The 25,826-nt window shown below is 43.2% G+C and overlaps 1 protein-coding gene across 3 annotated transcripts in view; it reads left to right on the forward strand.

Moving 5' to 3' along the window:
- SIDT1 (SID1 transmembrane family member 1) overlaps window positions 1–15,420 on the forward strand; it is a 107,812-nt gene extending 92,392 nt beyond the window's left edge. For 2 of the 3 annotated variants that reach the window (XM_027522257.1, XM_027522156.1), the window contains 7 exons: window positions 1,743–1,757; window positions 2,826–2,902; window positions 4,828–4,874; window positions 10,081–10,186; window positions 10,277–10,387; window positions 11,586–11,699; window positions 13,058–15,420. In XM_027522257.1, coding sequence (XP_027378058.1) covers window positions 1,743–1,757; window positions 2,826–2,902; window positions 4,828–4,874; window positions 10,081–10,186; window positions 10,277–10,387; window positions 11,586–11,699; window positions 13,058–13,120 — 533 coding nt within the window. In that variant the 3' untranslated portion in view covers window positions 13,121–15,420. The remainder of the gene's footprint in view (window positions 1–1,742; window positions 1,758–2,825; window positions 2,903–4,827; window positions 4,875–10,080; window positions 10,187–10,276; window positions 10,388–11,585; window positions 11,700–13,057) is intronic. The other variant, XM_027522165.1, reaches the window with a different exon arrangement.
- The last annotated feature ends 10,406 nt before the right edge of the window (window positions 15,421–25,826 follow it).

Genomic DNA, 25,826 nt, shown 5'->3' on the forward strand with positions numbered 1-25,826 from the left:
CAGATTCTTTACCATCTGGGTAAAGAATTCTTTACCATCTGAGCCACCAGAGAAGCCCAGCTTTAAGATTAGACAACAAAATAAAACAATCAATCATTTTAGCAATTTAATTTTCCCTTTTGGCATGCTCAGTAGATTAACACTTGGTGTTAACATAGCCAGGGTGCCTCCAACTCCTCCAGTGGAAGCGTCATGAGCTAGTTGTGTAGGACATCTGGTCCAGCTGTCTGTTCATGTCCCATCCTCCATACTCAGAAGTGGATGAAACTGTACAAACTAAACTCTCAAAAGGAAAATAATTTAAGCACTATTTTTCTGGGTTTTCCAAGTCAGAAAAATAAAACTGAATATAGATACATGTAATGGTCATGACCATTAATAGATAGAGGGGCTTTTAATATATTTATATCACCTTTGCCCCATACCTTTCTAAAAAGGAGGAATTTAATGTAGTCTATTATAACCATAAAATAGTTTGTTAGGGTCCCAACAGGAAAAAGATGTCATGCCCAAAGACAAATGATTTATTCACAAAGGGATTCTCCATAGGATAGGAGTGGGGTAGAGAAGAATGAAAGTAACCTGGGGTTAGGAGCAGAGAAGCTTACTATCCACAAGCCCAAAAAGACATGGAGGAAGTGGTTACCAAGATGTGGAAGGAGGGCATCATGGAGAGCAAGTCAGCAGGAAAGGATCAATGTCCTTTGGTTGACAGGCAGCCTCACAGGGCGGGCACCAGGCAGATGGTACTCTGAGCTGACTGTCCTTTCTCTATCCCTGAAGTCTCCTGCTGGGGCTTCTCACTGTCCAAACCCAACAGAATTAAGGGGACCCACTGCATGGTCCCTATGGTCAGCCTCCCCAGGCATGGTAGGGACAGAGACATGGTAGGTGGGTCTGGAGAAGCAAAGGGAAGATAGTCCTCACATAGCTTATCTGAAGATTTAAATTCCTGTACCTAGGGAGTCTTCCCCCAAGTGGTTACAGATTTACCAGAGTCAAAAGGAAAATTCGGTACTTCATTTGACAACTGCATCTACATTTAGTCCAGAGGCAGGAAGTTGGGTTAGTGGAGAGTGGTCAGACAACTGCCTTTGCTTTCTCAAATCACAGACTCCTTTCCCTGTGGCCCTCAAGCCTCACCTGAAAATAAATGTGGACACAGGAACAGTGGCAGCAAGGAGGCAGAGCATTGCATAGTGTTGTTAGTCACTCAATCATGTCTGACTTTTTGCAACCCCATGGACTATAGCCCACCAGGCTCCCCTGTCCATTAGATTTCCCAGGCAAGAATACTGGAGTGGACTGCCATTCCTTTCTCCCAGAGATCTTCCTGACCCAGGGATCAAAACCGGGTGTCCTGCATTGCAGGCAGATTCTTTACCATCTGAGCCACCAGGGAAACCCAGACAGAAAACAACAGAGCTACTTGCCCAAATCACCGTTGTGTCCCTTGCCTCCCCAAAAGGACCACAGAGAGAGGAAGGGTTATAAGCTGCAGTTCAGTTCAGTTCAGTCTGCACAAAAGGACACAGGGAGAGAAAAGTCTGACTCATGCTCTGAACGTGTGAGACAGGCAGCAGCAGTCTGTGTTCTTTATGAGAAAACATTTCTTTTGTAATCAGAAAACTAAAGTCATCCATTTCTAGAGGAAAATAAAACAATCAGTAGTTTACCTGTTTGGCTTCCTTCTTACAAATCTTTTTTTGTTTTTCTCATTTCTCTGCTTCCCACTGATTCAGATGTGTCTGACACAGGTAATGTTCAGCTGTCCTTCCCGGGGTTTTCTAGCTTGTTTTCTTAACAAAACAACCTGCCTGGCTGACCTGCCAAGTCTGCTTTCTAAACATGCCTTCCAAATTGGGCAGGATTTGGTAGGAAGAGGGTGCAGAGAGAGACTCAGAGACAGGTATGCACCCCAACCAGCCCACCTCCTCTGGGCTAGTGCATGCACATCCCCCTACCCTACCACCATGCCCCCAGACTGTATCTAGTCCAGCTGCTTCAGCCGAACCCAGGGTTGGCCTTGAAGAGTAGCAGCAGTCACAACAGACCTGGGGTCCACCTTCACTGAAATGTTCACTTCAGGCAGACTCCAGCCTTGCCTGTGACATCTACATGCAGATGGCTCACAGGATGGCCCCACCTGGGGCTCTGGTCCTGTTTATATAACAATTGTGACATGCATACTCACTGTGTTTCATACCATCCTTTTGAAGGATTGCATTAAATAAAAAAAAGCTCCCCCCTCTCTCTCTCCCATCTATGTTCCTTTGACTATTGTTTCAATCCACATTCAGCCTTTCTGGACATGCTCAATAGTCCCCAGTATCCCCTGGCTTAATTTTTACTGACTTTTAACCACACTGAGAAATACAAATTTGAATTTTCACAAGCTACGATTTCCCATGGTCTAGAGAGAGCAGATGTTTTAAGGTGACTTTTGAGAGGCCCCATCACATCTCTGCTGTAAAGAAAACAGCACTAGAGTAAACCATCAACAGAGGGAAACTTAGCCACAGGAGACCGTAGGCGGGTTGGCCAGCTGCCCGAGTGATCTGTGAGTGCTTGTCCCGTGTCCATCTTGCTTGCCTTTCTGTGGGATGTCGCACGGATGAGGCACACCTGTCATGAAATCCCTGGTGGCTGTGGGGGTGGTGGTGCATTTCTTAAAGCAAGTATTTATTACTGACCTATTAGGTGCAAAGCATGGCTTTTATGAGGTGAGGACATCTTCATCCTGGCCACAAAAGCTCTGGCCACAGTGGAGTGTTCTGTATTACCAGTGACTAAGCCTTCTCACCATGCGATTGTGTCATCAGCAGATTGGGGAATTTTCCGGCGGGCCGCTGTGGTGTTCTACACGGACTGTATCCAGCAGCGCAGCCGGCCTCTGTATATGGTACGTGCGTGTCTCTGTGTCCCTTGGCCCTCTCCCAGACAACAGGGCGGCGGGCAGTCACTCAAGGCTCCCTAGACCAAGGGGGCCAGATGGCCTAGGGTGGCTGAGATCCAGTTAGTGAGGGAAGAGGCATCTTGCTTCCTTTTCTTCTCACTCTTAAAAGACAAGATGGAATGGTACCCTTTTTACATAAAAATTGCTAATCTATAAAGAAAAAAAATATATAAAACTGTCAAACAGTGATGATTGCTAGGGAGGGGGGGTCAAGACAGAGTGTCCCTATAAAAGCATCATCCAAAGAAGTATGATTATTTCATTTGTGAATAGAAGGCAGTCTTAATGATGGCACCTGGACCGTCCCAGGCCATCTGGGTCATATGGTCATTCCAATCACTTTCATCAGGAACTTATACTTTTTAGAGTTTCCATTTGTTTGCTTTTTGTGTACTGTTTGATTCTGACAGTGAGTAGGAATGCTTTTTTCAAATTTATAGTTATTGGTTCTGGGTAAAAATACACTGTTAAATATTCTGCCTTATAGTTTTCAATACATTACATGCTACTACAGTGAGCAGAGGGATCAGGGTGCTGGTCTCAGCTGCCTTGGCTCGCTGGCCAGGGACCCCAGAGAACTTGCATCCCTCCTCTGAGCCACTGCCCCAGCCTTTACCCAGGCCTGTGGTCAGAACCCGTGATCCCCTTTGGGCCTGGCACATAGGTGTTCACTGAATTCCTGCTGATAGTTTATAATCAGAAGGATTTTTATATAAAGAATATATAAAATTATAAACTCAAGTGTATTACTATGAATTTTTTAAAATGATGTATCATGAACTTGTGATTATCACATCATCTGGATCCATATTCTGAAGTACTATGATCTTCTCAGACACTAGTATATATATATCGCTCAGACAATCAGAGAAAGTATTTGGTGCAAAGTATTTGCACCAAAAAATTCTTCTTCACTCAAAAGTTCATGATACATCATTTTAAAAAATATATAGTAATACACTTGAGTTTATAATATACATAGTGAAGTGAAAGTCTCTCAGTCATGTCTGACTCTTTGCAACCCCATGGACTATACAGTCCATGGAATTCTCCAGGCCAGAATACTAGAGTGGGTAGCCTTTCCCTTCTCCAGGGAATCTTCCCAACCAGGGATCAAACCCAGGTCTCCCACATAGCTGGCAGATTCTTTACCAGCTGAGCCACAAAGGAAGCCCAAGAAAACTGGAGTGGATAGTCTGTTCCTTCTCCAGCGGATCTTCCCCACCCAGGAATTGAACTGGGGTCTCCTGCATTGCAGGCGGATTCTTTACCTACTGGGCTATGAGGGCAGCCCTATAATATACACAAGATTGGAACAAAAACCAAACGGGGCAAAGTGTGAATGATAATGACAACCGTGAATTATATTATGAGTTTTTGGTCAATTTTAGGTGCTAACAGCTTCTCACAGTGATGTCAATTGTATCACTCTCTAAAATGTATTTCTACGTTTCCGGTCAATAACATATTCAAAATGTGTGTCTAGAAACCAGGAGACTGGGAGCTGCGGGACCTCCTTGGAGCCAGAGTAATGAAACAAATCCCAGTTGTGTCTCAAGAGCTGCCTTAGGTCCCACCAGTCACCACAACCCAGGGAAAGAATCACAGGTGCCCAGCTCCTTTAAAAACAGGAAGGAAACAGCAAGACTGCTTTGCTTACCAGGCATTCATTTACAGGGAGGAGGTCATGTCTGCTTGTAGTCGGAGGCTTTGCCATTTAGTCCTTCAGAGGATTAGTGTTCATTCATAGGCACAGCTCTCCTATATCGATAGAAAAACTGTTTTCACTAAAGCAGTTTTCTCATAATTGATGTATGGTAAGAAGTAGTGCACGCAGCCTTTCACTCACTGGTTTCTCTCCTCCTTTCCAGGACAGGATGGTATTACTCATCGTGGGGAACCTGGTTAACTGGTCCTTGTAAGTAGTCTTAGGAAAACATGTCTTTCTCTTTACTAACTTCTCTGTAACACTGTGGCTTAGCTTTCCTTGGCTGTCATTTTTACAAAGAAATCTGAAATTAAGGAGAGTGTGGGACTGTGCTTGTTCTAGAGACTTGAAAGAAAGCTATTTGTCGTCCTGCAAAAAATGCACTTGTGTACTAGCAGTGGCCTACCTTAAAGCAATGAGTCCCACATGTCGATGCCTGGAACTCATTTGTTCAACAAGACAAACATCAAATTTGCTATATTTATGTGGATAAATTAGATTAGCTATATATGCATATACATACATACACACATATTTATAAAGAGAGAGATTAACTATGCCAGCAGTCAAAAATGCAACCATTTTAAACTCTTTTTTTTAGAGCTTTCCATAATGCTACCCAGCAGGCATCTCTTTCTTACTAGGGGGAGTGGGGTGGTGTGTGTGTGTGTGTGTGTGTGTGTGTGTAAGTCTCTTTCCTGTTTCTTTCTTTCCCTCCAGGTCTCAGTCTTCCTACTCTGCATGTATCATTCTTCTGCCTTTTCTTTTCCTTCATTATTACCTTGGCTTCGTTTCCTCCTGTATGCGTGCTGTTGCCTCACTCGTGTCCAACTCTTTGCAACTTATGGATTATGTAGCCCGCCAGGCTCCTCTGTCCATGGGATTCTCCAGGCAGGAATACTGTAGTGGGCTGTCATGCCCTCCTCCAGGGGATCTTCCCAACCCAGGGATCAAATCCGTGTCTCTCACGTCTTTACCAGGCAGGTTCTTTACCACTCGAGTCACCTGGGAAGCCCCTTTGTTTCCTCAAATGACCTACCTCAAAGTAGAACAGTGCAGCAAAAGTATGTTTATGCTAGCTATATTTTATGTATCTAGTGTTTGCAACTTATTCTTTTTTTTTAAATTTTTAATATTTATTTTTATTTATTTGGCTGCGTTGGTCTTAGTTGTGACATGTGGGATCTTTAGTTGTAGCATGTGGGATCTAGTTTCCTGACCAGGGATCAAACCCAGACCTCCTGTATTGGGAGCACGGAGTCTCAGCCACTAGACCACCAGGGAAGTCCCAAATTATTCTTAAAAATGTATATTCTTGAAAACCATAATCAAGGAACCCAGGAAAACCAGAATCAAGTCATGAGAATTTGATTCTTATTTACGGGCCACGTGCATCCAAAATAAACTTCCCACAACGTTGCTGCCCCAGGGGTTACCTTGGGGAAGGTCATGCCTGTGAAGGACTGTGCTTCACTGAGGGACACGTCGAGATGGGTGATTCTTGGCCGTGATCACCTGTGATGTTCGCTTGGCCACCCTTTTAGTGAAGACCCTACAGTCCTGGTGACTTTGTAAGACAGGGTGGAGGGTGCTGGTAGGAGATACGATAATGAAAAAACCGATGACATTGTCCACAGGGTCAGAATCACCTGGCCTGTCCCTGCCTCTTGTAGAACTAAAATCAAACCAGGTCTGCTCACAAGACAAGGTGTATGGCCTTTCTCTTCTTAGCAGGATCTCTGTGGGACACCAGCGCCCGCAGGGTTGGGGGAAATGAGGCACAACGACACACTAGTACTGTGACTGCCCAGCAGGGGGCGGTACCTCCTCACTAAGGCTCTCCATCCTCAGTTTCCCATGGATATTACAAAGGTCATGGAATGACTGAACATAAGCAATGGAACCCCACTCTGGTACTCTTGCCTGCAAAATCCCATGGACAGAGGAGCCTGGTGGGCTGCAGTCCATGGGGTCGCGAAGAGTCGGACACGACTGAGCGCCTTCACTTTCACTTTTCACTTTCACGCATTGGAAAAGGAAATGGCAACCCACTCCAGTGTTCTTGCCTGGAGAATCCCAGGGACGGGGGAGCCTGGTGGGCTGCTGTCTATGGGGTCGCACAGAGTCGGACACGACTGAAGCGACTTAGCAGCAGCAACCTTGAGTCAGTCCCATATAGTCCTTGAAGAACAAGAGTGGTGTGTATGTATATTCATATAGGGAGAGATGTATGTATACATCGAGAGAGAATGAGAAAATAAAACAAATGTGGCAAAATGCTAATAAATGATGAATATGTGTGAAAAGTATACAAGAGTTTAGAGTATACTGAAGCTTTCAAATTGTGAGAAGAGGAAATTTCCTATATCATATAGGACAAAGTCAGTTGAAATAAAAATTGAACAAAAACATTTCTTTGAATCACCTTTAATTTCCTTTATTATATTTTATAGTTCTTAGCATATAAATGTTTTACCTGTTTTGTCAGGTTTATTCCTAAATATTTTATATATTTATTTAGGTATGAGTTTAAAAGATATTTTTTTAAACAATCAATGGAAAGCTATCCCATGCTGTTGGATTGGGAGAATTTATGTTGTTAAAGTGGTCATACTACCAAAGGCAACCTACAGATTTAATGTAATCTCTTTCAAGTTACCATGATATTTTTCACAGAACTAGAACAAACAATCCTCAAATTAAATGGAACCATAAAAGACCCAGAATTGCCAAAATGATTCTGAAGAAAAAGAAGAAAGCAAGAGGCATAACCCTCCAAGACTTTAGACAATACTACAAAACTACAGCAATTAAAACAGCATGATATTGGCACAAAAACAGACATACAAATCAGTGGAACAGAATAGACAGCCGAGAAATAAACTCACATATCTATAGTCAATTAAACTTCCACAGATGAGGCAAGAATATACAATGGGAAAAAGTCTCTTCAGTAAGTGGTGTTTGGAAAACTGGACAGCCACGTATAAATCAGTCAAGTTAGTACACACCCTTACACCATACAAAAAAATAAACCCAAAATAGATTAAAGGCTTAAACACAACATATGACTTGATAAAACTCTTGGAAGAGATTATAGGCAAAACATTCTCTGATATAAACCATACCAATGGTTTCTTAGGTCAGTCTCCCAAGGCAATAGAAATGAAAATAAAGACAAACAAATGGGGCCTAATCAGACTTACAAGATTTTGCACAGCAAAGGAAACCATAACAAAACAACCAATGGAATGGGAGAAAATATTTGCGAACAATGCGACCAACAAGGGCTTAATTTCCAAAATATACAATCAGCTTATACAACTCAATAATAAAAAACAAACAAACAACCCAATCGAAAAATGGGCAGAAGACCTAAATAGAGTCTTCTCCAAAGAAGACATACTGATGGCCAGCAGACACATGAAAAGATGCTCCACATCACTAATTGTTCGAGAAATGCAAGTCAAACTACAATGAGGTACCACCTCACACTGGTCAGAATGACCATCATTAAAAAGTCTACAGACAGCAAATGCTAAAGAGGGTATGGAGAAAAGGGAAGCCTCCTACACTGTTGGTGGGAATGTAAGTTGGTGCAGCCACTCTGGAAAACAGTATGGAGGTTCCTCAGAAAACTGAAAATAGAATTACCATATGATCCAGTAATCCCACCCCTGGGCATATATCTGGAGAAAACTATAATTCAAAAAGAAATGGGCACCTATACAGTCATAGAAGCACTACTCACAATAGCCAAGACATAGAAACAATCTAAATGTTCATTGGCAGAGAAATGGATAAAGAAGATGTGGTACATACATACAATGGAATACTACTCATCCATTGAAAAATGAAATAACACCATCCGCAGCAACATGGATGCATCCAGTGGAATCCATGTATGTAATGCACTCGGTGTATAACTGAGTCACTTTGCTGTACAGCAGAAGTTAGCGCAACATTGTAAATCAACTATACTTCAATAAAAAGTATATTTTAAAAAGTGAACAAAAACTGTTAGTAACAGCTTTACACTTTAAATACTTAGGAATAAACTTTGAGAGATATGTAGGATCTTTCTGCAAAACATTTAACTGCCTCATTAGGAGATATAGACAAAAACTTAGCTAAATGAAGAAAGATACCATGCCCTGGGGGAGAAGATTAACTATTGTAAAGATATCAATTCTCAAGGTAATGTGCAAATTTAGAAACTGGAACTAAGTTAATAGGGTTTTATTCGGAAATTTATTTACCTAGTTAGACAAAATTTTCAAAGGTCTCTGCAAAGGATTAACAGAAGAAAGCAAGCACAGAAGTGTATAGCGACAGCCCCACACTATCCAACAGAACTTTCTGGAATAAAGCTTAGTGTATTAGCCACTTGTGGTTATTTGAGCACTTGAAATGGAGTCTGACTGAGAAAATTCACTTTCAATTATTTAAATAGCCACATGTGGTTACCATATTGGATAGTGCAAGCTAGCCTAACCTACGTTGGGAAGTCCCTGGTAGCTCAGTTGGTAAAGAATCTGCTTGCAATACAGGAGATCCTGGTTCAATCCCTGGGTCAGGAAGATCCCCTGGAGAAGGAAATGGCAACCCACTCCAACACACTTGCCTGGAAAATCCCATGAACAGAGGAGCCTGGCGGGCTACAGTCCATGGGGTCACAAGAGTCGGACACAACTTGGCGACTAAACCACATCTGACAAACTATGTTAGATAATCTATAAAACAATAATAACATGGTGAGGCACTGATTCAAAATTATAAATTAGTGAATCAGAATGAAGAGGCCAGAAATCCAACTATATGTCATACATGTGCAGAGTGTGTATTAAAAACAAGCTTTCAAAATCACAAGATAAGCAAGAGCTATATAATAAATATTTCTGTTATCTCCTGCATTGCAGGCATTCTTTACCAGCTGAGCCACCAGGGAAGCCCCACATAATAAAGATCTCTGTTATAACTGAGTAGAAATTTGGAACAAAATTAAGGCCAAACCCCAACCAAATAAACTTCAGTATTTAGACAGCTAGCTAAAAATTGGTAATATGTGTCAAACCAATTATTGAGACAATTCTATGTCTAGTCATCTAGTCATCTTAAATGCAAAAAGAAAAAAGCAGGATATGTCTAAAGGCATTCATTGTTGCCGTTTTTTATAATAGTGAACAACTGAAGGACAAAGAGAAAACTCATTTCAGCCAGAGAGTACTGTTTAGGTACATCCACAGATAGGAACCTTATAATCATTAAAATGAATGTTCTGAAAGAGATTTAATAAATTGAAAGTTAAAAGATTTTTTAAATTCCCCTCCCACCAGAAATGGGGGTGGGGCTGGAAGGGTGGGTAATGCCAAAAGTCCAGCTTCCTGGCTACACAACAATTCCTCTGTGCGCTCAGCGCCCTCTTTGGACTCATCTACCGACCCAGGGACTTCGCTTCCTACATGCTGGGCATCTTCATCTGCAACCTGCTGCTCTACCTGGCCTTTTACATCATCATGAAGGTAAGAGTGGCTGCTGGCTGGGCGCCGCGGGCCCTCCTCAGGTGACCGGGTGATGCATGCAGCCTGGCGGCATTTGCTTCTCACCCACAGCTTCGCAGCTCCGAGAAGATCCTCCTGATCCCGCTTTTCTGCATTGTCGCCACCGCTGTAGTGTGGGCTGCCGCCCTGTATTTTTTCTTCCAGAATCTCAGCAGCTGGGAGGTAAGAGAACAGTGTTTGTCTCCTGGACAACGTGCTCTCTCCATCTTGCTTTTCTGACCTTCCTATCTCCCTCTCTTCATGGGCTTATTGCTGTTAATCTGTTTTATATTCTCTAATGTGAACGCTTTTTTAAAAGGGGTTGGTTTTATATAAATATCCACACATAAATACTCAATAAATGCCATGTCATTATTACCAGGGTGGCACTTCTTAAACACGAAACCCTATCCCCACTGCCAATGTGATCTTCACTGTGTGTTGTATTATGATTGCGATCCTGTTCCAATGGATGCTTAATATGTACAGAACGCTTGATTAGTGTATCGTCGCCACCTTATCATAGTCATCATCCATAAACAGATACCCAGGTGCAGATGTATATAAACCCATTTCACAGATAGGAAAGCTGAGGCCTAGGAAACTGGTGATGTATGTGAGGCATAGACCAGGGAGGAAGTCTTAGCTCCCCATCACCATAACCACCACAAACAATGTCAGAACATTTTTATCACCCCAGGAAAAATCCTACATCCATTAGCAGTCCATCCCCATTTCTCCCTAACCCCTTGGCCCGAGGCAACCACTAGTCTTTTGTCTCTATAGATCTACCTATCCTGGACATTTCACATAAATGGAATCATACGCAGTCTGAGTCTGCCTTCTCTGTGTAACGTTTCCTAGGTCCACCCTTGTACAGATCACATTATATCAGCACATCATGTGTTTTTATTGCTGAATAATGGCTCAGACAGTAAAGATTCTGCCTGCAGTGTAGGAGACCAGGGTTCAATCCCTGGGTCGAGAAAATCCCCTGGAGAAGGGAATGGCTACCCACTCCAGTATTCTTGCTTGGAGAATTCCAGGGACAGAGGACCCTGGTGAGCTATAGTCCATGGGGTCGCAAATAGTCAGACACCACTGAGTAGCACTTTCACTTTTCATTCCATTGTATGAACATGCCTCATTTTAGCAGATGTTCAGTGGATGAATATTTGGGTGGTTTCCACTTTTTGGCTTTTATGAACACTGCTGCTATGAACATCTGTGGACACATTTTTGTGTGGACGTATGTTTTCTTGGAAGCTAATAATGTAGTGACCCAGGCATCTAGTAGCGACTATAGGTTTCTGGATGCTCCGTCCTCTACGGAGTTGAACTGTGGGACTACTCCCCCACATCCTGCCTCACCTCCTTTCAGGGAACACCAGCCGAGTCCCGGGAGAAGAACCGAGAGTGCATCCTGCTGGATTTCTTTGACGACCATGACATCTGGCACTTCCTCTCTGCTACTGCCCTGTTTTTCTCATTCTTGGTGAGTTTATAAAAACTTTGCTTCTCTCTTTACATCTTATATTCTTTTTTTTCTCTTCCCCTCTTACTTACATCCTATTTTTAATTTCCAAGTCTTCATTATGATTCAATGTACAGATTATCTCTTTTTTTTTTAACATTGTATCCTCTAGTTAGATCTTCATTTTGTTCTTTTACTCTTCAATACTTTAAGACACAGTGATAAAATAATTTTTCTTCAGTTGCACAATGCTTGGACTGCACTGATGATTGGAACTCACATGCCCAGCTTCCCCAGGAAGTGCTTTTGGTGGCACTCGCTACCATCTCAGCCCCACTAGGTTATTCCTTCTTGTGTCATACTCACATTCCTTCCTCTCCTCCAGTCTCACTACATACTTTATTAATACAAACATTTTCCAAATTCCTGGAGTGGCTCAGGATAGCAACCAGGCCTCCTCGCTGCCTTTCTAACCAGTCTCTTCCAAATCTCTCCTGCAGTCCCTTCGTTTTTTGCCCACACACCTTCCCTGAAGCTGTGCATATTGTAACAACCCAGGATGACAACTCCCAGCATACTTCCATCTTAATTTTGACTTTTCCAAAATAAAAGTATATGGTGCCTGCACACAAGTTCTTTTAACAAGTAATAGGGGCCTCCTGGGTTCACTCTGACCCCTTACTTTAGTCTCAGCCAAGGAACCTCAAGAGCGGAGCGGGGCTGCCTCCTAGTGGCCAGTTTGGGAAGTTTAACCAGTCTGTATAAACATTCTTCCTTAAGGCTTTCTTTAATCGTCACATTCTCTGGGGAGAGAGAGATAATAAAATTGGAGCTAAGAGTTCCCTCTACATCACAGAGAGAGTGATGGTAGAGGGAACTATAAATGGAGGGTAGGGGAACAATTCTTATAGCAATATTCTATTGCAACAAAGTTTTATTCCTTTTAGGTCCCCACTCGAATGTCCCCTTCTAAGTGGTAATGATGTCCCCAGCCACCCCCAAAAAATTTTACCTCATCCCATCCCATACTCCCTATATTCCCTCCACAGTTTAATTTTTATCCTTAGTACATACTGCTATCTAACATAGTAGCCTCTGTTCATGCATTTGCTTCATGTCTGAAGCCCTCTCTCAAATGTAAGCTCCATCAGGGTAGACATTTGTCTATCTTTTATCCTAAGCTGTATCCCTAGCATCTAGAATAGCACTTAATAGACCCTTGATATATACTTGAATAAATGAATTGCAGGATTACAAGTGTCTATTAAGATCACAGCACTGCAGAAGACATGAAAACAATTAAGTACACTTGTGAGTCAGAAAACAGGGACTTAACGCAACTGTGCATTCCTCTCATTTTTTGGCCCGTTTTGTTTCAGGTTTTGTTAACCCTGGATGATGACCTAGATTTGGTTAGGAGAGACCAGATTCCTGTCTTCTAAGCCTCCAGCATGGAGAGCTGGGGAGAGAGAGCCACTGATCTTGGTGCTGTTTCATGAAAAATACAGGGACTGCAGCAAAGTCACCACTGCCAAACGCTCCACTCGCCCACTGATGGGTGAGCTCTGTACACATTCCCACAGGGAGGAGAGGCGCTAAGAGGGACCCAAACCTGCAAGAAAAGGAGGCAGAAGAGAAGTTGCAGCTGTGGACAGAGATGAGCCCTCCAGAGTCAGAAACACCCACCATCCCCTTTTGTCGCAACTCTGAACTAGACGTGGGCAAGCTGCATTGAAGTCAACCACCTTGGGACTCTTCCTACCCTCACCTGAGACTCACCAGCCATGGCAGAACCATGCTACACTCTGCCCTCCACCTGCCTCCCTGCCCAGAGAGGCCAGCAGCCCAGATTTCCTGCCCAGAAACTCCAGGCTGTGCACCTCTGTAACATCCGCTGCTCTAGATATCCCCAAACACCAGCCTCCTTCTCCAAGGTCCTGGGATGATGTGATTCCCTGAAGTCTGGTAGAGGGGTGGCTCCAAGGCCCTGCCCAACTGGGATAGACGTTCTGTAGCACCAGCTGGTCACCTCCACTGCAGGAATGCTGTACGCTTCCCTCAGGCTCCCAGCAGCATTAGGAGGACTCCAGGTTGGGCTCCAGGTTGTCACACACCCTTGGCAGGTAACTGTCTCTGGGACCAAGGCGTGGGTGCTTCCCTGTTCCCTGCGTCTTCATCCCTCCGTTGTGTGTTGACCCCATGACTCAGGCTCTACCTTCTTGCGAAGGCCCTGTTTCTCCACAGATCAGCTCCAAGATGGACGGGGAAATGGGAAATTCTTCCACCATCAGGAGGAACAAGAGGAATGCCCGACAGCACTAGGAGACTGGTGACATCAGCATCAGGCCAGTGGGTCTCGCACAAAAGACTTGGGTTCCTGGAACAGATTTAGCAAAAGCAAAAGCACCTCCAATTCAAATAGCTCCATCCTGTGCCCACATCACCCGTGGGGAAGACATAAGTGTTCTCATCAGGGTCACTGCTCTCAGGCTCCTGTGCCACCGACCATGACCCTCCTCTGCTGCTTCGTGCAGATCAGGGCTCCAACCTTCCCCCCTAGGTTCTCCGGAGGCCAGTCTCAGGATGAGCGCATCTCCCTCCTCCTCTCCAGTTGCAGAGAGCTCAGCCAGTTTGGAGTTGTCTCTTGGATTTACATTCTCTCCCCAGGACAGTGTTGAAAAGTTCAACAGCCCCCACCCTCACTCTCACACTGGTGGCTGCTCTGCCCCCAGAAAGTCCCATTTTGACCAAACTCCCCTGTTACCTGGCCTAGGATGCCATCATAACTTGTACATGCAAACACACGCACACAGGTATGTCTGCCTGTGAAACCGAAGTTACTTTCTCACCTCTGCTTTTCCGATCTTTCATTAGGGAAATGGATCAGCCACCCTTTTTAAAATATATTATTCTTTCTCTAAAATAATGTTCACAACACATTTTGGAAGTTTAAATAGCAAACTAACCCTAATTTTAAGAACACAGAGATGCTTTCAATGAAGCATTGTGACCTTTTTTTCTAAAATGCTCCCAAATTTGTAATTGGTCTTCTGTTATTCTTTATTTCTTAAAAATTGTTGGCTTCCATAGGCCACAGGTAGCTTCCCAGATGGTGCAAGTGGCAAAGAACCACCTGCAGGAGACATAAGAGACATGGGTTCAATCCCTGGGTCTGGAAGATCCCTTAGAGGAGGGCATGGCAACCCACACCAGTTCTCTTGCCTGGAAAATCCCATGCACAGAGGAACCTGGCATGCTGTAGTCCATGGGGTTGCAGACTTGGACACGACTGAGTGACTGAACTGAACTCAACACATAGGCCATATGAAGGCCACCTAGTAAATGGTTCTATTAATCTAACATCTAAAACAAATTTCAAACCTGTTTAACTTTGCTGAGTTGACTTAGTTCTTTTATTTTTAATGCACTAAAGGATTTCGTATCCAAAAAAGGTGGGGGCAGGATGTGAACAACAAAGTTTGTTCAAGCACCCCTGTGGCCTGAGTGAATAAATGGTAGGACACTTAACCTGTTCGGTAGCTTGTCTGGGAAATATGTCCATGGAAATGGAGAGGGGGCCCTGTAGAAATGGATGGATTATGCTGCTGTATTCTTCAGCATTGTTTTCTGACAGTGTCTGCCGAGTGCTATAAGCTCACATATTGTGGTTCAGTTTTGTTCTCTGCAGCAGGGCTGAAAACCCAGACCAAACCTGCTCCTATAAATATCAATTCTAAATGTATTTGTTGTTAGCTCTTTCTATTGTGCTGATTTGTGCAGTGGTAGGAAGATACAAGAAAGGCGTTTGACTGTGTCGGTTGGGTTGATAGGAACTCAGGATGGAGGGGGTGGCCAGAGTTATTCATAGTGGTCCCTCGTCCACGCTTAGCACAGGCCTGTGCAAATTCTGTGCTCGTGGACTTCTCTCTTTACATGAGGGGAAGGCAACTCTGAGTTCAACAGGAGGGTAACGGGAGACAGCCAGCCCGTGAGGAGGATCTTGGCAGAGGCACAGGGTAATGAGAGCAGTTCACTTGGAGGGCAGAGACGTGGCAGCCAGAGGAGCAAAACGGCACATAAGAAATGGCCTCTTCACACCCCTGACGAAGGCTGGAGGCGGCCCCAGCTGTTAGCACTGGGCGGTAGAGGGATCAGCCTGGTTTTATTTTAGCAGCAGGAGTAACCAGTGGAAAACCAGAGTCTATCTGGGGAAGGGACTTTCCATGGCTGAGATGGAGTCAGCACCTGGGGCAATGACAGAGGCAGCTGCTTCTTCTGTGGCTCCAGGCAGCCCCCAGAGTGATCTGTGGGGTCACAAATGTATGTGTCAGGGGAACAGTAATACCCAAATGTTTCTCCTCCTAGGAGACTGTCTAAAACTTGGGGAAAGGGGGAAAACAAAGATACACATTCTTCATAGAAGGACCTGTTGGGTCTCGGAAAAAGTCTTGAGTCAGACTGTAGTCCAGATATGTTCACCTGCTTGCTGTGTGACCTTGTGCAAAGTCCTGGAACTCTCTGGTCCTCACCTGCCACATCTACCTGACACTTCATGGAGCTGTGCAGAGCAGGAGGAGCAGTGCCTGCAAAGAGAAGATCCTCACATGCACCTCTCGAATCCTGCAGGGTGGCAGGTTCCCCTGCTTGGATGGCATCTCTCACCCATGCGGGCCCTTCATTGAAACCAGCTGTGCTGTTATCTGTCCTCAGTCCCAGGAGGCCCTCAAGGGGCTGGGAGGCCTCTCCCCCTCCAGAGGAACTGTCCAGAGTTAACAAACATCTCCCTCCCTTCCTTGTCCTTTTAAAGTTGCATTTCACTGTCGCCGGCCCTTAAGACTGCAACACAGATGAAAAATCCCTACCAAAGCTAGGGCCAAGTGGAAAGTCTGGCTGTGCACAAAGTCACACCTCATTACTGACAGCTCTGCCCTGGGAATCTCAGAGAAAACCTAGACTTTGTCCTCTCCCCAGCAGTTACTGCTACCACGGTCCAGGGGATGCCCTGTGCAAACGTTTCCCCTGACCCTCCCCACCCTTATCCGTAGAGAAAGCCGGGATGTTCAGCCTGCAGGTAACAAAACTGGTCCCAGAGGAGGCCTGGGAGCGTCTCCTGGTGAAACTAACGAAGATCATTACGAGTAAAGATAGAACCGGCGTCTGCCCGAAGTAAAGTAAAGCCCTTGTTTACCATAATTTTGCCCAGCTTATAGTCGCTTTTTGTTTTTTGGCTTTTAACGCTCTTTGGTGGTGTTACGGAACCAGGTCCATTTTACCCGACGTACAGCAACCAAAACGCCGAGACGCTGAGGTTCGCAGCAAAGACAGGGTTTATCCACATAGCAGCCATGCAAGTAGCCGGCAGAACAAACTTCAGCTCCTCCTCCGCGAAGGCACGAGGCGGGGTATATCTGGGATGAGGAATAAAGAAGCCGAAGCACGGTGGGCTGGGGCGCAGGGAGCGTGGCGAGACATGGATAGGTGATGGGGAAAAGCTGTGTCGACATCTTTCCTGCAGGCGTGACTAGGCTACGGGCCTCTGCACACCCCAAAGGGCACAGGCAGACACCCGCGCATGCCCAGTTGGAGGGTCGGGGATCCCACCTCGTTTCAACCAATTCAGCTGAGCTAGATGCCACTGACTCCAGGTTCCCGGAAAACGTCTCAGGCAAACACGTTTCTTATTGTCTGGGCCACGTGCGGCTTGGAGGACATGGGAGTCTTAAAGCAACCTTGATTAGGGAATGCAGGGGAAATGGCTTTGACTAATTACCAACAGTTTCAGTGGGAACAAGATATATTTGTGTGGCTAAGTTCAAATGTCTCCTCCATATTAAGGCACCATCATCAATAAGATTCAGATCAGATCAGATCAGATCAGTCGCTCAGTCATGTCCGACTCTTTGCGACCCCATGAATCGCAGCACGCCAGGCCTCCCTGTCCATCACCAACTCCCGGAGTTCACTCAGACTCAGGTCCATCGAGTCAGTGATGCCATCCAGCCATCTCATCCTCTGTCATCCCCTTCTCCTCTTAATCACCTGCTAAATCTTAGGCTTTAACACACATGAATTCAAATAAGTTTGGTTAGGGTGGTGGATCGGCCTTTGCCAATTAGTTTCTGAAAGGCGGTAGTAAGGGACTCTTCCCTCTTTCTAAATATCTGTAGATTAGAAGTTTTCATGATTTCCCCTGAACTAAAAATTTTAACTCCTACCTCTTTTTCATTGCCTTGAAGTCCCTGTCATCTAAGGCTTATCCATTTCACTGGAGATGAAAAACAGCTAACCACTTCAATAGCTTTGAAGTCATATCAAGTTACAGCCATGCTAATGTCTGGGTGTCCCATTTCTTATCCCAGCATTATAGTTATGACTCAGAAGACAAGAAATTGAAACACTGCAATATTTTCAAGTCAGAACATACAATCCCATTGTGGCTGGTTCCTGGGCCCCTAATTTCCTCTGACTCTTTACATTCTTTGTGAATTAGAGCTTTTAAATCCTTTAAAGAGAAGATTATCCAAATTAACTCAAAAGCCCTCCCCTTTAGGGTGCTCTAATGTTGCCAGCACAGGAAAAAAAAAAAGGCTGATTTGTGTTTCATGATTTTTCTTGTGTTCCTTATCTGGGCCTTTCACAAAGCTCAGTACCCGGATCTAGGCAGGCCTCTTCAAGGAACAGAACAAATTCAGGCCTGAGGTCCACCCTGTTTCTCCCTCAGTGTGGGATACCTTGTCAAGTCACTTGCTTTTTAGGGCATCCATTTCCCCTTTATCTTCTTCTCACCACTTCTCTGTTCACTTATGTAGAATCAGAAACACTGCTTCAGTCAAAAGTCAAGAAATATCTGGGCCAAGCACTGGGAGGAACCAAGCACAGCAATGAACTAAACACAGTCTCTTCCATCATGGGTCTACGCTCCAAAAGAGGAGATACGCATGAAACAAATAGTTTGTTCATTATAAGCAGGCAAAGAGCTCCAAGAAGAGAATGGCCTAATGCAGACCCAAAGAGAGTCCAAATATTTATCAGCAATATTTATGCCCAGACGTGTAGGCCCTAAACTACTGATACAACTCTCAAAACCAAATTCCTAGAAAAAGATACCTGATAGGTTTCCAGGAGGACCTCTGCAGGGAGGTGTAGGTTCTCGCCATCTGTGGCTGCCAATTCTACCACACAACCAAGCAGAGAAATAGAATAATTGGAGGCACTCTGCTCAGTGTCAGAGAGAAGGTGCTATGACTAGCTCCCAGGAACGTACTACTTTGAAGACATTAGCTTATTACTAATATTGTGTCAACTATGTCAGAATTTCAAATTGACTTTCAAGTGCTAGAACAATGTAATAACTAGGTGTATGAAGAATTAAGGAGAAGGAAAGCTGAGATGAGGCAAGAATAAGCAAACGTAAACCTGAGAGACCAAACTGAGATTCGATCAAAGGTCTGGTTCAAGCAGAAGGGTTTTCTGGGAAGCTTCTAGTCAAGGCTATGGTTTTTCCAGTGGTTATGTATGGATGTGAAAGTTGGACTGTGAAGAAAGCTAAGTGCCGAAGAATTGATGCTTTTAAACTGTGGTGTTGGAGAAGACTCTTGAGAGTCCCTTGGACTGCAAGGAGACCCAACCAGTCCATCTTAAGGAGATCAGTCCTGGGTATTCATTGGAAGGACTGATGCTGAAGCTGAAACTCCAGTACTTTGGCCACCTCATGCGAAGAGCTGACTCATTGGAAAAGACCCTGACGCTGGGAGGGATTGGGGGCAGGAGGAGAAGGGGATGACAGAGGATGAGATGGCTGGATGGCATCACTGACTAGATGGATGTGAGTTTGGGTGAACTCCAGGAGTTGGTGATGGACAGGGAGGCCTGGCATGCTGCAATTCATGGGGTCGCGAGGAGTCGGACACAACTGAGCGACTGAACTGAAAGAGGAAGGGACCAATGAGATTTCAGCCTGACCCATCCCTAAGAAACTGGCATTAAACAAAAGGGTAAATTAAGACTTGATTGGGACACAGAGGGGAAGATAGCTGATTCTTTGAGTAACAAAGTTTAAGAGTAAACCAGAAGGGGAAGAAAGTCGTTTACCTTCTGGAGAAGCACCGGGCCGTGGTGTTGGTGGCACACACACGATGGGAAGAGCCTAGGGAATGCTGTTTTAGTGAGAACTCTGTAAAGATGGTCAGAGAAGGGGACTGAGCCAAAGGAGGATGGATGCACTTTTGATGTGGTCCAGTTGTGAGTTTGTTTTCAGGAAGACTGAAAGCAAAATGAAAGAGACCCTTAGGCTCCTCTGAGCTGAGGCTGCCGAGCTGGGCAGTACTTGAAAACGTCAATTTGGACTCGCAGGAAGGTTACACTGTTGGGCTCTCACAACCTGCCTGTCATACCCAGAGGAAGAGAAAAGTGAGTCCTCTCCAGTGAAAGGGGAGAAATCAGAAAAATAAGACAAATACTTTGAACCAACAACCTCAGTTTTTCATAAGAAAAACAGAAGTCACAGTTTTAATCCCAGCAGAGGACAGAGACATAAAAAGAGAGAAGATTGAGGTGGGGATCATTTTAATTCATCCTTGAAGAAACAAAAACAGCTCCATCTCCCTAATTCTTAGAAATTGCGAAAACCCCTCCCTGCTGGAGGACAAGCATGGGACTGAGGTCTGAGGTTTGCCCTTTTAGTGGGATCTTGCTATCGGAAACTATTGCCCTCAATTTTCATCTCGAACCTCTACAAGATTAACGTTGGCAGAAGTGAAGTGAAGTCGCTCAGTCGTGTCCAACTCTTTGCGACCCCATGGACAGTAGCCTACCAGGCTCTGCCGTCCATGGGATTTTCCAGGCAAGTGTACTGGAGTGGGCTGCCATTTCCTTCTCTAGGGGATCTTCCCAACCCAGGGATAGAACCCGGATCTCCTGCATTGCAGACAGACGCTTTACCCTCTGAGCCACCAGGGAAGCCCGGTGGCAGAACTGATTATTAAAACAGCAAACGTGTCATTGGCATTGTGCCAAGGGTTTATATACATTCTATACATTGATCCTGAAACACTTACCACCACTAATCCCGTAAAGTTTGCATTATTACTATTATCCCCATTTCTCAGATGGATAAAACTGAAACATAGAAATAAGTGGTTTATGTAACAAGAACAGAGACAGGCAAGATAAATTGTAGCTTTTATTTGTGTCTGTATATGCAAAACACAGCCTGGAATTGTATAACCCCCGAACATATTAACAAAAGGAGAAAGTTTTTCTGAAATTTAGATGTTTGTTATATAAACCTGAGTGACACTGAACACATTGTGCTTTAGGAAAGCCAACCAAGATAAAACTGCAGCTTTGAATCATTTGGGCTCCCTAAACTGGACTCTCGCTTCAGTTTCTAAGCTTGTACAGTTAAGAACCAAAGCCCTTCTTATACATTCACTGACTACATTTGGCAAAGCCCTGAAGACCCAAAGATTTTCATTTTAAATTAAAGTATACATAGCCTAAAGTATACAGCCTAAGCTGTCAGGTCTCTACTGGGAGCCTGTTGGTTCAGAAACAAAATTAAGAGTGAAGGGAAATCACAAGAATACAGTGGTCTTTTTAACTTCCTAAAACACATTCAAAAACTCTAAATAATGTGAAGAGTCAAAAAGTCTTTCAAAGTTGCCTCTGAAACTGGTCTATGCTGGTCCAGTAGACCAGGCAGAATCTACGACTGCCATCAACAAAGACTGCTGAACTGTCTTTGCTTCTGGCGACTGAGAGTGGTGGTGGTGTTCAGTCGGTCAGTCGTGTCCAACTCTTTGCGACCCCATGAACTGCAGCATGCCAGGGTTCCCTGTCCTTCACCAACTCCCGGAATTTGCTCAAACTCATGTCCATTGAGTCAGCAAAGCCAACCATCTCATCCTCTGTTGTCCTCTCCTCCTGTCTTCAATCTTTCCCAGCATCAAGGTCCTTTCCAGTGAGTCGGCTCTTCACATCAGGTGGCCAAAATATTGGAGCTTCAGTTTCAGCTTCAGCTTCAGCATCAGTCCTTCCAATGAATATTCAGGGTTGATTTCCTTTAGGATTGACTGGTTGGATCTCCTTGCTGTCCAAGGGACTCTCAAGAGGCTTCTCCAGCACCATTGTTTGGAAGCATCAATTCCTTAGCATTCAGCCTTCTTTATGGTCCAACTCTCAAATCCATACATGACTACTGGAAAAACCATATGGACCTTTGTCAGCAGAGTGATGTCTCTGCTTTTTAATATGTTGTCTAGGTTTGTCATAGGTTTTTTTCTAAGAAGCAAGCATCTTTTAATTTTGTGGCTTTTTAATGATGGGAATGGTGTCATTTCACCAAAGTAAGGCAGTGGAATTAGACTGCATTGAACTGGGAAATCATAATTCTTCAATTAGGGGTACAATAATGGGGACAAAGGTTTCTAAATTTGTCCAGGAGTAAAACAAACAAAAAAAAAACAAACAAAAGAAAACCCCAAAAGCAATATGACTTGGTTTGAAACACTGACATACTAACCAATTTTCTTCTCCCATACTACGTGCTATCTCTTGGGCTTTCAAAACATAATAATGTGAATTTGCACATTTGCCAGTCAGCAGCACTTTTTTAATGGGGTTTAACTGAACTGAATAATGAGTTCCCAGAAGGAAAGTTCCCTGAAGCAGTAAGTTCTCCACCACTACTATTAGGCTTCAGTCTCTTTCCAAACCTGTGATAAAGCAATGTAAGAAAACACCACCCAGACCAGACCTACACAGCACACACTTAGTTAAAAACTGGATCTTTGTGTCATCCCCAAATCTGTAGTTTATGCGGTTACTTGAAAAATAAAGTGACACATTTATATTAGATAACCAACCTACCTGACTTCTGAACTTATGCAGGCAGGAAATTAGCATTATCTCCTTAATTTCTCACAGGAAAAAGGAAAAGTCAAAGCAGATGTTGAGATTGACCAACATAAATGGATGCTGAATTTTATCAGCTGTTTGAATTATCATATTTTATCTCTTTTATCCTAGTAATACAACAAACTGTATAAATTGACTTTAAAATGTTAAAACAACTTTGCACTCCTGAAAAATAAACCTCATTTGGTCATGATGTGCTATTCTTTTCTTATATCAGTAGATTCGATTTGACATTTTGTTTAGAATTTTTACACCTATGTTTATTAGGGATATTGAGCTATAATTTCCTTTTATTATAATTATAATGTTATGACAGACTTGGTATCAATTTGGTTATGTTAACTTCCTAAAAGAGGTTTGGAAATAATCCCTCTTTCTCATGAATTTGGGTAGATTGGCGTTACTTCTTCCTTTAATATTTAGAGAAATTTCCCACTAAAATCTGCTGGGCTTGAGGTTTTTTTGTGGGAATACCTTTAAAAAAAAAAAAAGCTGTCAAGATGTACTTCACACATCATTGAATTCCCCCATTTAAAGTGTATGATTCAACAGCTTTTAGTGCATTCACAGAGTTGGGCAATCATCACCAAAATTTTAGAACATTTTCATCACCCCCAACAAAACCCCATGGACATTAGCAGTCACTTTCCACTTTCTCCCAAACTCCTCAACCCTGGGCAACCGCAAAGCCACTTTCTGTTTCTTCAGATTTGCCTATTCTGGACATTTCATAGAAATGGAATTATATAATATATGGTATGAAGGTTTTTTACTTATAGATTTAATTTGGCTAATAGGTATAGGTGTCAAAGATTTTCTGTTTTTTTCTTGCGTTCATTTTGGTAAATTGTATTTTTCAAGAATTGTGTCCATTTCATCTAAGATGCCAGTAATGTTGTCATAAAGTTGTAAATAATGTTTTACGATTTTAATTTTTGTATGCTCTTTTGTGAAGTCCCCCTTTCCATTCATTTTATTGGTAATTTATATTTTCTTTTTTTTTTTCTCCTGATCAGTCTTTCTAGGAGCTCTTTTGTTTGCTTTTTAATCTTTTCCAAAAATCAGTTTTTGGGTTTTCTGATTTTCTCTATCATGCATCTGCCTTTTCTTCTGCTTATTGGTTATATTTTTTGTATTGGACACTATATATTTCCTGCATATTGTACATAAATGAACTGCAGAGATTGAAGTTGTGTTATTTTTCACTAGAAAGGAATCACACTTTTCTTCTGTTAAACAGAGCTGAGCTGAGTGAGAGCTCAGATGCAGCTGTAGTTAGATGGAGTGAGATACAGTTCTCTTCTGGTTTTCAGCATCTAGATGGTGAGACTGCTTCATCGAGCAGGAATTTTTCTCTTAAAGTTCATAAAACTGTGGGAACTTTCACACTACCTTTTCAACCCAAACTCATCCGATGTCCCCAGGGGAATAAGGAGAGGCCTGAGATCTCATCTCACAGTAAGGAGGACTTTTTTTTCTCTCTGGAGTTTTGTTCAGATCTATGTATCTAGTCAAAGGCATTTTGTCCTCTCTATTGATGGGTTTTAGTATCTTTTAAAAGATAATTTTTCTAACAACAATGTCCTATTGTATATTCAATATCCTGTAATAAACTATAATGGAAAAAATATGGAAAAGAATGTATACACACACATACATACATATATACACACACACACACACAATATAACTGAGTCACTTTGATGCATGGCAGAAATTAACACAACATTGTAATTCAACTGGATTTCAATAAAAAATACATTAAAAATAATTTTTCTAATTTATCTCTTTGTTCTAGTTGGTGTAGTGGGATTGTGAACCTGCCACTTGCTATTAAATTTTACCTAAAAGTGAAAATTCCCTGGGTAGCTTTTTAAAGAAATTTGTTACTAATCTTCCTCCAAACATTGAACTAGATTGGAAAGCTAACAAAATGTTACAGTATATAGCTATTATAATCTGCACATTCATTTTAGGGAGATTGAATTTATGCCCAGTGGTTGCACTATTATGGGTTGTATACACTTTATGGCTTATTAGGGCTCCTTGTATAATCAAAATGTGTGATTAATCTATGACCTGAAATGAGTGACAGTGGGCAACAGCAGAAAGAATGCTAAACCCTTGATAGTCAGAATACTGAGATTTAACCTGAACTCACAAAAAGCTCAACCAGGAAATACTGTGAGCACTAGTTTTCCAGAGGACATGTGGGAATAAGTGTGCATTACTTTGCCAACAAAGGTTCGTCTAGTCAAGGCTATGGTTTTTCCAGTGGTCATGTATGGATGTGAGAGTTGGACTGTGAAGAAAGCTGAGTGCCGAAGAATTGATGCTTTTGAACTGTGGTGTTGGAGAAGACTCTTGAGAGTCCCTTGGACTGCAAGGAGATCCAACCAGTCCAATCTAAAGGAGATCAGCCCTAGATGTTCTTTGGAAGGAATGATGCTAAAGCTGAAACTCCAGTACTTTGGCCACCTCATGCAAAGAATTGACTCACTGGAAAAGACTCTGATGCTGGGAGGGATTGGGGGCAGGAGGAGAAGGGGATGACAGAGGATGAGATGGCTGGATGGCATCACTGACTCGATGGACGTGAGTCTCAGTGAACTCCGGGAGTTGATGATGGACAGGGAGGCCTGGCGTGCTGCAATTCATGGGGTCGCAAAGAGTCGGACACTACTGAGGGACTGAATTGAATTGAAGGTCCTTATTTTACCTGTTTTAGTATTAGGCTATGTTTTATTCACTCCTAAGACAAACATGTCAGGTGTGAGATGAACACCTGGGTATCTGCTCTCCAATCCAATAAACCCTACCAATGCTTTACAAGTACCACTCTCAATACTCTCCTCCTCCCTCCTTTCCTAGGAAGGATTCATCACCTGAACTTTAGGTTTATCATTTCTTGAATTTATAACTTTTACCACATCTGTAGGCTATCCCCGAAGAACAAATTGTTTTATAGGCATTTAAACTGTACACAGTTTTATACTGTGCAAGTTCCTCAGTGATGTTTTTTCCCCTCAAACTTCATGCTTATGAGATGTGACAAGTTGATATGGGTAGTTGTAATGAAAGGCCTAATTCTTGTCCCAAAGTGATTTTGTGCTTGTTTCCAACACTATAAATATACAAGGAGAATTTCAACTGAATCATCTCTCAGTTCTCTCCAGACCTGAAATTCTAATCCTATTTTTCACGAGTATAGAGGTGTACAGTTTACTGCAA

This window comes from Bos indicus x Bos taurus, chromosome 1 (genome assembly GCF_003369695.1).
Source record: "Bos indicus x Bos taurus breed Angus x Brahman F1 hybrid chromosome 1, Bos_hybrid_MaternalHap_v2.0, whole genome shotgun sequence".
Lineage (NCBI taxonomy): Eukaryota > Metazoa > Chordata > Mammalia > Artiodactyla > Bovidae > Bos > Bos indicus x Bos taurus.